Below are 12,039 nucleotides of genomic sequence, written 5' to 3' on the forward strand. Positions count from 1 at the left end.
TGGTGAGAACGGCAAGACTGAGCTCTGAGCTTGGCTGACAGATTAGTGTAAAGGGGCCATCCCAGTAGATGGGACAGGTGGCGTGGGAGTTGGGGAGAAAAGCAGAATTACACAGACCGTTGCTGACTGTAAAGACAGCCTTGGTGCCACAATCATCATCACCGCCTTAGATGTTCTTCATGGTCACCTCCCTTCAGTGTAGGGGCTCTCTCTGTTTCCCAGGTCACCTGTATCACAATCCAATGATCTTTCTTTGGACCAGTACTGCAATATCAGTGTTCTCAACACTAGAGGGATAAGTTTCCAGTGGTGTTTAAGAATACACAGTGGAACTGGGCATGGTGGTGCACACCTTTAATCCCAACAGAAGCAGCAGATCTGAGTTTGAGGCCAGCTTGGCCTATAGAGCAAGTTCCAGGACTGGCTCCATAGCTACTGAGAAACCCTGTCTCAAAAAAAAACAAACTACACAATAGAAACCTGCCCAGCTAGCACAGGCTATATTAGAAGGAGCCTTTAGAAATGGTCTTGGTCAGTGTGCCCTGTGGCTGAAAGAAAGAAGAAAAAACTGTGGACCCAGTGCTCTTTAGTCGTTAGTTCACACTGGAGGATGGCAATCTTGTGAGTCCTTAGCATAACTAAGTCAGCCTATCAGGCGCCGAGGGTTGGAGCATAAAGACCAAATGCTGGATTCTGTTCCAGTATTGGTAATGGTATCTGCAATTACTTAGAACTTTTTAGTTTCTTGCAGCAACCAGTTTGGTCTTGTAGCTTGAAGGCTGGAAGGCCAGGTCAAGTATATTTTTGACTCTTCTGGTTGGTATTAAAGGTCAACAAGAACAAAAAATGGCGAGAACTTGCAACCAACCTCAATGTGGGTACATCAAGCAGTGCAGCCAGCTCCTTGAAGAAGCAGTATATCCAGTGTCTCTATGCCTTTGAGTGCAAGATTGAGCGGGGAGAAGACCCTCCCCCAGATATTTTTGCAGCTGCTGATTCCAAGAAGTCCCAGCCCAAGATCCAGCCTCCTTCTCCTGGTAAGAGTGGGTGAGCAAGGGTTTACCAGTCTTGAGACTCGGGAACCCTAAGAGCCTGCAGGGTTCCTTAAGTAGTGGTGCTTCCCTCCCTCCCTTCAGGGAGCAGAACAGATAGATGCCAGAGATGTGTGTTTTACCCATCCACGTGGCTTAGCAGGTTGGCAGACTAAAGAGCAACAGTGGTGACTCCCTTGGGAGGTGCTGTGCTGCAGTCTTAAGTTTTCACTTTCTAATTTTCCTGTTGTACACCTGGCATCTCGCCAAATGTTTGTAAACTAGTGAGTGGGAGGGACACCCGAGGAGTGAGGGAAAACTGACAAATAGCAGTGTGGTTGGGCCATCTGGGAGCGTTGGCCTGCTGATGTCAGCGCCTTAGAATGTCGTTCAGACTAGAGCCCTAAATTCTCCAGAGAGCTAAGATGGTAATGAATGGAAGGAGAGGTAGGAAAGGAATATGAATGGAACATTTTGATGATAGGGGTGCTTCTGCTTACCCTCCTTTCTCAGAGGAGGCTGGGGCCTAGGCTAGCTTGTGCCTTAGAAGGTGGGAGCAAACACATGTGCCCTGTAGTGGACCTCAGAGAGTGGTGCGGTGCTGAAGTGACTCATCTGCTGGGGGGGAGGGTGCCTTGGCCATGGGTGCCCAATGCTGGGAAGCTATGACCCGTGGAAGCACTGCTAACTGGGGATTCTGTGCTCATGTCTTTAAAGGAACATTGGAACCTGAGTATGACATTGTGCTGAGTGCTTAATAGAAACATTTAGGCTCTGGCTGGGTGGTAGTGGCGCATACCTTTAATCCCAGCATTCGTGAGGCAAAGGCAGGCGGATCTCTGTGAGTTTGAGGCCAGCCTGGTTTACAAGAGCTAGTTCCAGGACAGGCTCCAAAGCCACAGAGAAACCCCATCTTGAAAGACCAAAAAAGAAAAGAAAGAAAAAAACAGCCGGGCAGTGGTGGTGCACCCCTTTAATCCCAGCACTCAGGAGGCAGAGGCAGGAGGATCTCTGAGTTCGAGACCAGCCTGGCCTACAGAGCTAATGCCAGGACAGGCTCCAAAACCACAGAGAAACCCTGTCTCAAAAAAAAAAAAAATTAGGCTCTGGCCATGTGACTCCTGTACCCTGGGTTTTACTTTTTGTTTCACCATCATTGTGGTATTTATAATATCAGATAAGTTCTTTAGAGAATAAAGCAAGGCAGACAGGAAATACCTGTAACTTAATAACCTGGCATGGTGAAGTATGCCCACATCCTCTTTCATTTCTAAGCTATAAATGCAACCAAACATAAAATAGTAAGGTGACACAATGTCAACCCAGCACTCTGGAGGCTGATAAAAAGTTCATCCACCCTGGGCTACACAGTATGAGATCCTGTCTCAAAAGAAATCAGATAGACTCATACATATATACATGCGCACACCCCAGATTCTACAGCATTCATTTTTTTTGTGAGAGTTAAATATGTTTCTAGCAAGTAAGCTGCTCACTCTGCATCTCTGTCCACAGCGGGATCAGGATCTATGCAGGGGCCACAAACTCCTCAGTCAACCAGCAGTTCTATGGCAGAAGGAGGAGACCTGAAGCCTCCAACTCCAGCATCTACACCACATAGTCAGATTCCCCCCTTACCAGGCATGAGGTAAGGCCCATGAGCAGTACAGCTCAGAGTGTGTCTGGGGTGGAACGTGTAGTCCAAGGACGGTTCCTGCCTTAACCTGCCCAGCAGTGACTCCTCTGTCTCTTGACTTAGATGAGGGATTGGTCTACTGGGGGTTTCATTCATTTTTCTTACTCTGCAGCAGGAGCAACTCAGTTGGAATCCAGGATGCCTTTCCTGATGGAAGTGACCCCACATTCCAGAAGCGGAATTCCATGACTCCAAACCCTGGGTACCAGCCCAGTATGAATACCTCTGACATGATGGGGCGCATGTCCTATGAGCCAAATAAGGATCCTTATGGCAGCATGAGGAAAGGTGACTGACTGCTAGGTGTTGTTGGCTTATGTTTGTGCAGATGGGAGCTTGAGTGGCTTGGTGTTGTTACTGAGGTAGTTTCTGAGATTTTTCTGTGTATCCCCTGACCATATCCTTTCCTTCCTCCCTGACTGCCTTCCTCTCTTTCTTTTCTGGTGTGATGCTATAATCAAACCTAGGGAATCACATATACTAAGCAAGCATTTTCCCACCAAACTACATCCTAAACCACCTGATTCCATTTTGGGGTGTTTTGTTTAGTTTTTTAAGACCTTTCTCTTCTTTTGCTTTCCCTAGCCACTCTAGAGGCTTTTGTATTTCTCCATTGAGGCTGTCAGAAAAGCAATAGGAAGGGAACTATGTTTTGTAGAGAGCCTGGAACTTTGGGACAGGCCTATATAGCTTGCCTAGCCTACCAACCTGCCAGTTTTCTCATTGCCTTCCTTTCTACACTCAGCCCCAGGAAGTGATCCCTTCATGTCCTCAGGGCAGGGCCCCAACGGCGGGATGGGTGACCCCTACAGCCGTGCTGCTGGCCCTGGGCTGGGAAATGTGGCTATGGGACCACGGCAGCACTATCCCTATGGAGGTCCTTACGACAGAGTGAGGTAAGCCACGGCACTTATCCTGCCCTTCGTGCTCCCGAGCTGTGGTGTACTCAATTCCCTTCTCCAATTTTGTTTAGGACGGAGCCTGGAATTGGGCCTGAAGGAAATATGGGCACTGGGGCTCCCCAGCCAAATCTCATGCCTTCCACCCCAGACTCGGGGATGTATTCTCCTAGCCGCTATCCCCCGCAGCAGCAGCAGCAGCAGCAACGGTGAGTGGATCCTTGTTCCTTTACCCTTGTTGGCTCATGTTTTGTCATTCTCCACCCTAACCCACTTTGTCTTCTGCAGACATGATTCCTATGGCAATCAATTCTCTACCCAAGGCACCCCTTCCAGCAGCCCCTTCCCCAGCCAACAGACCACAATGTATCAACAGCAGCAACAGGTAAGGAGGGTAACTGGGAATGCAATACCCCACAGGTTCCCCATAAAAGCAGTAAGCAACCAAGTCTATAAAATCCACTTTGCCTATTACCTTGATATTCCTCACCCAACTAGGTTGTTCTACCTAGAGAGTCAGATCTCAGAATCCTCCGTGTGTCAAGTCTCTCCTTTCTCTAAAAGGGCTAGAAACAGATTGTATTTTGATTTGAAGTTTTACTTATATTTCTATTTGGAGGGAGAACCCTAGAAGAGAAAATAGTGGTTGCTCTCAGAAGCAGCTTCAAAAGATAATTTGCAAAGATGTTTTCTTTTGTTCTCTTGGCATCTGTGTCCTGTCTTTCAAAGGAGCAAAAGAAAAATGAGTTAATGTCTAGTAGAAGACATCCATAGCACTTGTAATTTTTGTGACTAAATACACAATATTAATTTGCCCTCTGTTTTCTCTGCCTTAGAATTATAAGAGGCCAATGGATGGCACATATGGCCCTCCTGCCAAGCGGCATGAAGGGGAGATGTACAGTGTGCCATATAGCACTGGGCAAGGGCAGCCTCAACAGCAACAGTTGCCTGCAGCTCAGTCCCAGTCTGCCAGCCAGCAACAAGCTGCTCAGCCTTCCCCTCAACAAGATGTATACAACCAGTACAGCAATGCCTATCCTGCTACTGCCACCGCTGCTACTGAGCGCCGACCAGCAGGCGGCCCCCAGAACCAATTTCCATTCCAGTTTGGCCGAGACCGGGTCTCTGCACCTCCTGGTTCCAATGCCCAGCAGAACATGCCACCACAAATGATGGGCGGCCCTATACAGGCATCAGCCGAGGTTGCTCAGCAAGGCACCATGTGGCAGGGGCGTAATGACATGACCTACAATTATGCCAACAGACAGAGCACAGGCTCTGCCCCCCAGGGTCCTGCGTATCATGGTGTAAACCGAACAGATGAAATGCTCCACACAGATCAGAGGGCCAACCATGAAGGCCCATGGCCTTCCCATGGCACACGCCAACCTCCATATGGTCCTTCAGCCCCTGTACCCCCCATGACAAGACCCCCTCCATCTAACTACCAGCCCCCACCGAGCATGCAGAATCACATTCCTCAGGTATCCAGCCCCGCTCCCCTTGCCCGGCCAATGGAGAACCGCACCTCTCCTAGCAAATCTCCATTCCTGCACTCTGGCATGAAAATGCAGAAGGCAGGTCCGCCAGTACCTGCGTCACACATAGCACCCACCCCTGTGCAGCCCCCTATGATTCGACGGGATATCACCTTCCCACCTGGCTCTGTGGAAGCTACCCAGCCTGTGCTGAAGCAGAGAAGGCGGCTCACAATGAAAGACATTGGTAAGGAGTGCTCCCTGATCTGGTGGCTGAACCTACCACCCTTTCCATCTTCCACATGGTTTCCTCCATCCTGATATTCTGGATAAGGTTAAATCAGTTAGGTTGTTTACTGAAATAAAGGAACAGAATTTGAAGGGTGGAAGAAATAAGCTGATTTCAGGTTTTTCTTTAGGACTCTGCCACATACTGGTGTCCTGGACAGCTTAGAAGCAATGAAGTCAGAATAGCCTGACTAATGGGACAAGCTTGGGGTGCCTCTAGCCAGCCAGGGCTTGGTGGATAGACAACATAGAGGTTTATTTCAGGAACTCCGGAGGCATGGCGGGTAATGATGTCCCTCAAGTCTGGGCTCCTGGCAGAGAGCACGTGGGCGTTAGACACCATTAACATCCTACTATATGATGACAACAGCATTATGACCTTCAACCTCAGTCAGGTGAGTACAGGTTCTGGGCAGGGTGGGGAGGACTTGGACATTGTTGTTGTCCGTAGTGACTACAAGAACAAAGCCAGCCTCAGCTAACACGCTTGTCACTTTGCTGGAAATCTTTGTGTATACTTTGCTTCCCTTTACACTGGACATGGGAACAGTATTAATTTACATGAGTTGTTAGTGTAAGGTTAAGTTCGAAAAGAGTTTTCTTTGGGAGCAAGGTTGTTGTTGGGTTTTATTGTTGCTCCAGCTCTTGTTGAGGTCTTAGCCTACCCAGTTGCGATGCTCAACTGGGGAGGTTTTTGCTTTTATTTTTTGAGACAGGATTTCTCTGTGTAGCTCTGATTTCCTGGAACTTGTTCTATAGGCCTTGAACTCAAGAGATCTGCCTGCCTCTGCCTCCTCTTAAAAGTTACTACTTACTGTGAGCTGGGAGCAACCTGGTGCTTGTGGTGCACACACCAGCACTCAGGAGGCAGGGGCAGGAGGATCTCTGTGAGTTTGAGGGCAGCCTGGTCTACAGAGCGAGTTCCAGGATAGCCAAGGGTGCATAGAGAAACCCTGGCTCAAAAAAAAGAAAGTAATCCAGCAAGATGGAGCTTGCCAGTGGAGACTGAGTTCAGTTCCCATGTTAAGGTGTAAAGAGAGAGAACTGACTCCACCAGATCTCCCCTGACCTCCATGTTGCATGCAGTCATACTCCTCTCCACCTGGAATCCTTTTTCCCCTCCTCCCCTCCCCCCTTTCCTTCCTTCCTTCCATTTATTGATTTTATCTTGTCTTTTCAAGACAAGGTTTTAAGAGTGCACCACAACCACCCGGCTCTAGAGGATTTTATTTATAGCTTAATTAAAAAGAAATTTAAGATTGGAGACTGTAATTTAGATGGTGAAGTGCTTCCGTGGCATGTGTATGGTCCAGAGATGAACTCCCATTGCCGCATAAATCAGGTGTGGTGGCACACAAATAATACCAGCACTTGGGAGGTGTGCACTTAGGAGATCAGACGTTCAAAGTCATCTTTGTTTACCTAGATAGTTTGAGGCCAACCTGGGATACATGAGACTCTGTATATTAAAAAAAAATAATAACAATGACAGGAAAAAAGTATGATAGACTACTAGGGATATTTCCAATCTACCAGAAATAACATTGTGGTATCTGTGTCGGTGTGACCATAGCAGGTTTCCCTCCCTCCCATTTATATTCTTTTTTTTTTTTTTTTTTTTTTTTTTGGTTTTTTTGGACAGGGTTTCTCTGTGGCTTTGGAGCCTGTCCTGGCACTAGCTCTGTAGACCAGGCTGGTCTCGAACTCAGAGAGATCCGCCTGCCTCTGCCTCCCTAGTGCTGAGATTAAAAGCATGCGTCACCATCGCCCGGCTCATTTATACTCTTAAGTAAATGAAGACATTGCTAGTCTTAGTTTTCTTGCATGAGGTTGAGGAGGGGTTTGTGTGTGTGTTTGCTGGCATGTGTCTATCACATATATCTGGGGTGTCTGTGTATGTGTCTGCCTGTCTTGTCTGCATGTATCTGTGTAACACCTATATGTCTAGTGCTTATTTAGGCTGCAGTGGTTGTTGAATCTCCTAGAACTAGAATTAGGGGTTTTTTGTTTGGTTTGTTTTCTTGTTTTGTTTTTGTGTGGTTTGAAGCCTGTCCTGGAACTCGCTCAGGCAGGCCTTGAATTCACAAGATCCCCCTGCTTCTCCCTCCCTGAGTGCTGGGATTAAAGGCACATGCCACCATTACCCAGCTAGATTTACAGTTTTTTTTTTTTGTTGTTGTTAGGTTAGGTTTTTTTGTTGTTGTTTTGCTTACTTATTTAGTTGGTTTTATTTTCCAGACAGGGTTTCTCTGTGTTTCTTTGGAGCCTGTCCTGGCACTAGTTCTTGTAGACCAGGCTGGCCTTGAACTCACAGAGATCCGCCTACCTCTGCCTCCCAAGTTGAGCTATCTCTCCAGCACCCTACACCGTATGTGTCCCTACATAGCCCAGACTAGCCTTGAACTGTTCTTACATTTGTGATGCCCTGAAGCTGACCAAAGCATGACTGACTTTTCATTGAGTGATATTGCTGTACACAGGAAAGTAAAGAAAGAAATTTTCATTATTTTCAGTATTCTAGAACAACTTTATAAAGTTTAGCGGGTTTTTCATCATTTTATACAGCTAACTTCTGGGAAAGGCAGTATTCAAACCAAGGCTTTTTTAATTCTAAAAATCAGGTGGATGAAAGGAATTCACCCAAAAGTGAATCTTACTGAAAATTAGTGGAGACTAGATGAACATCTGTTGACAGTGCATTCCTTTTCTAGCTTGTGTTGGGAAGGGCTTATCCCAGCATGCTTCGACTTGGGCTCCATATGACCATGGGGTATAGAGACCACCCTAGATGGGCAGTGGCAGTGATCAGGGACCTGGTAAAAAGCGAACATTCATTCAGAAAGAAGAGATTTCAGGGTGTTGGGCGGTACTGATGTGTGGCTAACAATTCCAGTCTGCTAGGGCAGGCTTATGCGGCCATTGTTTGGGCAGAGGGGAGGCTTTGTGCTCCTTTTGTGAGAAGATGGGTGAGAGAAGTGAAGCCCTACAGTCTGCCCAGGCAGAGGCCTTTATAAGGGGGACAGCTTTACCTCCTAAGTGAGAAATGGTTAGCTTGAAATGAAGACAATTGGATAGAGCTTTGGGACTCTCCGGTCAAGGATTCTTCCCCTGGTTTATTTCCTTTTCTCTGTCTTTCAGCTCCCAGGGTTGCTAGAGCTCCTTGTGGAATATTTCCGTCGATGCCTGATTGAGATCTTTGGCATTTTAAAGGAGTATGAGGTGGGGGACCCAGGACAGAGAACACTATTAGACCCTGGGAGATTCAGCAAGGTGTCTAGTCCAGCCCCCACAGAGGAAGAAGATGAAGAACTCCTAGATCCTAAACTGGAGGAGGAGGAAGAAGTGGTTGAAAATGATGAAGAGGTGGCCTTCTTAGGCAAGGATAAGCCAGCTTCAGAGAATAGTGAGGAGAAGCTAGTCAGTAAGTTTGACAAACTTCCAGTAAAGATTGTGCAGAAGAACGACCCATTTGTGGTGGACTGCTCGGATAAGCTTGGTCGTGTGCAGGAGTTTGACAGTGGCCTGCTGCACTGGCGGATTGGTGGTGGGGATACCACTGAGCATATCCAGACCCACTTTGAGAGCAAGGTAGAGCTGCTGCCTTCCCGGCCTTATGTGCCCTGCCCAACGCCCCCTCGGAAACACCTCACAACAGTAGAGGGTACGCAAGGGACAGCAGAGCAGGAAGGCCCCCCGCCTGATGCCCTTCCAGAAAAAAGGATCACAGCCACTATGGATGACATGTTGTCCACCCGGTCTAGCACGTTGACTGATGAGGGAACAAAGAGTGCAGAGGCCACCAAGGAGAGCAGCAAGTTTCCATTTGGCATTAGCCCAGCACAGAGCCACCGGAACATCAAGATTTTAGAGGATGAGCCCCACAGTAAGGATGAGACCCCGCTGTGTACCCTTCTGGACTGGCAGGATTCCCTTGCTAAGCGCTGTGTCTGTGTCTCCAATACCATCCGGAGCCTGTCATTTGTGCCAGGCAACGACTTTGAGATGTCCAAACACCCAGGGCTGCTGCTTATCCTAGGCAAGCTGATCCTACTGCACCATAAGCATCCAGAGCGGAAGCAGGCACCACTAACTTACGAGAAGGAGGAGGAGCAGGACCAAGGGGTGAGCTGTGACAAGGTGGAGTGGTGGTGGGACTGCTTGGAGATGCTCCGGGAAAACACGCTGGTCACGCTGGCCAACATCTCGGGGCAGCTGGACCTATCCCCTTACCCTGAAAGCATCTGCCTGCCTGTGCTGGACGGACTCCTACATTGGGCAGTTTGCCCTTCAGCTGAAGCCCAGGACCCTTTCTCCACCCTAGGCCCCAATGCCGTCCTTTCTCCCCAGAGATTGGTCTTAGAAACCCTCAGCAAGCTCAGCATCCAGGACAACAATGTGGACCTGATCCTGGCCACGCCCCCATTTAGCCGCCTGGAGAAGTTGTATAGTACCATGGTGCGCTTCCTCAGTGACCGAAAGAACCCAGTATGCCGGGAGATGGCCGTGGTACTGCTGGCCAATCTGGCACAGGGGGACAGCCTGGCAGCCCGGGCCATTGCAGTGCAGAAGGGCAGCATTGGCAACCTCCTAGGCTTCCTAGAGGACAGCCTTGCTGCCACACAGTTCCAGCAGAGCCAGGCCAGCCTCCTCCATATGCAGAACCCACCCTTTGAACCAACTAGTGTGGACATGATGCGGCGGGCTGCCCGTGCTCTGCTTGCCCTGGCCAAGGTGGACGAGAACCACTCAGAGTTCACTCTGTATGAGTCACGGCTGTTGGACATCTCGGTATCACCATTGATGAACTCATTGGTTTCACAAGTCATTTGTGATGTACTGTTTTTGATTGGCCAGTCATGACAGCCGTGGGACACCTCCCCTCCCTGTGTGTGTGTGAGTGTGTGGAGAACTTAGAAACTGACTGTTGCCCTTTATTTATGCAAAACCACCTCAGAATCCAGTTTACCCTGTGCTGTCCAGCTTCTCCCTTGGGAAAGTCTCTCCCCACCCCCACTCCCTAACACCTTTCTGTTCCTCATCCTCACCTGCTTCCCTCAGGACCCCACCCTATTTGAAAAGACAAAGCTCTGCCTACATAGAAGACTTTTTTATTTTAACCAAAGTTACTGTTGTTTACAGTGAGTTTGGGGAAAATGGCTTTCCCGGTTCTTGCATCAACGGGATGCCACATTTCATAACTGTTTTTAATGGCTAAAAAAAGGAAAAAAAATACAAAAAAACCCTGAAGGACAAAAGGTGACTGCTGAACTGTGTGGTTTATTGCTGTCCATTCACAATCTCGCAGGAGCCGAGACGTTCGCAGTTGTGAGCAGACCCTGTTCACTGGAGAGGCCTGTGCAGTAGAGTGTAGACCCTTTTATGTACTGTACTGTACACCTGATACTGTAAACATACTGTAATAATAATGTCTCACATGGGAATGAGAGAAGACGCTGGGTCAGCAGCAAGCTGTAGTTTTTAAAAAATGTTTTTAGTTAAATGTTGAGGAGAAAAAAAAAGGCTTTTCCCCCAAAGTATCATGTGTGAACCTACAACACCCTGACCTCTTTCTCTCCTCCTTGATTGTATGAATAACCCTGAGATCACCTCTTAGAACTGGTTTTAACCTTTAGCTGCAGCGGCTGCGCTGCCACGTGTGTATATATATGATGTTGTACATTGCACATACCCTTGAATCGCCACAGTTTGGTCCCCTTCCCAGCCACCCCTTTATAGTATGACGAGTTAACAAGTTGGTGACCTGCACAAAGCGAGACACAGCTATTTAATCTCTTGCCAGACATCGCCCCCCTTGGTGCGATGCTGTACAGGTCTCTGTAAAAAGTCCTTGCTGTCTCGGCAGCCAATCAACTTATAGTTTATTTTTTCTGGGTTTTTGTTTTGTTTTGTTTCCTTTCTAATCGAGGTGTGAAAAAGTTCTAGGTTCAGTTGAAGTTCCTGATGAAGAAACACATTGAGATTTTTTCAGTGATAAAATCTGCATCTTTGAATTTCGTCAATGTAGCTAAAAACTTGATGTAAATTCCTCCTTTTTTTCCTTTTTTGGCTTAATGAATATCATTTATTCAGTATGAAATCTTTATACTATATGTTCCACGTGTTAAGAATAAATGTACATTAAATCTTGGTAAGACTTTGTGAGGGTTTTTTATTTTCAAGTTATTTAAGAACTTTACCTATGCATGAAAAGATGACTTAGCAGTTAAGAAGACCCATGTTTGGGTGGCTCACAACCTTAAGCCTTCTGTCCAACTCTATGGGATCTGACACCTGACTTGAGCCATAGACAGCTAAACTCACATCCACAGACCCACACACAGACGCCTAGACTCAGATCCACAGACCCAGACACCTGGACTCACATCCACAGACCCACATGCGGACTCACACACATAATTAAAAACTAAATCTTTAACCGGGCCAGAGAGATGACTCAGTGACTAAGAGAACTTACTTTTTTTGTTGTTGTTGTTTTGTTTTCGAGACAGGGTTTCTATGTAGCTTTGGAGCCTGTCCTGGAACTAGCTCTTGTAGACCAGGCTAGCCTCGAACTCACAAAGATCCTCCTGCCTCTGCCTCCCAAGTGCTGGGATTAAAGGCATGCACCACCACCCGCCCGGTGA

General features: G+C 47.6%; 1 protein-coding gene across 2 annotated transcripts in view; it reads left to right on the forward strand.

Annotated features, from left to right (window-relative positions):
• The window catches only part of Arid1a (AT-rich interaction domain 1A), a 74,807-nt gene extending 63,260 nt beyond the window's left edge, over nucleotides 1-11,547 (forward strand). For both annotated transcript variants that reach the window (XM_050149899.1, XM_050149893.1), the window contains exons 12-20: nucleotides 830-1,037; nucleotides 2,547-2,679; nucleotides 2,840-3,015; nucleotides 3,473-3,623; nucleotides 3,701-3,835; nucleotides 3,915-4,011; nucleotides 4,463-5,354; nucleotides 5,660-5,790; nucleotides 8,534-11,547. In XM_050149899.1, the coding sequence (XP_050005856.1) occupies nucleotides 830-1,037; nucleotides 2,547-2,679; nucleotides 2,840-3,015; nucleotides 3,473-3,623; nucleotides 3,701-3,835; nucleotides 3,915-4,011; nucleotides 4,463-5,354; nucleotides 5,660-5,790; nucleotides 8,534-10,255 (3,645 nt within the window). In that variant the 3' untranslated portion in view covers nucleotides 10,256-11,547. The remainder of the gene's footprint in view (nucleotides 1-829; nucleotides 1,038-2,546; nucleotides 2,680-2,839; nucleotides 3,016-3,472; nucleotides 3,624-3,700; nucleotides 3,836-3,914; nucleotides 4,012-4,462; nucleotides 5,355-5,659; nucleotides 5,791-8,533) is intronic.
• The last annotated feature ends 492 nt before the right edge of the window (nucleotides 11,548-12,039 follow it).

The sequence above is a fragment of the Alexandromys fortis genome, unplaced genomic scaffold, assembly GCF_014885135.2.
Source record: "Alexandromys fortis isolate MF-2015 unplaced genomic scaffold, M_Fortis_MF-2015_v1.1 scaffold_26, whole genome shotgun sequence".
In the NCBI taxonomy this organism is placed as follows: Eukaryota; Metazoa; Chordata; class Mammalia; order Rodentia; family Cricetidae; genus Alexandromys; species Alexandromys fortis.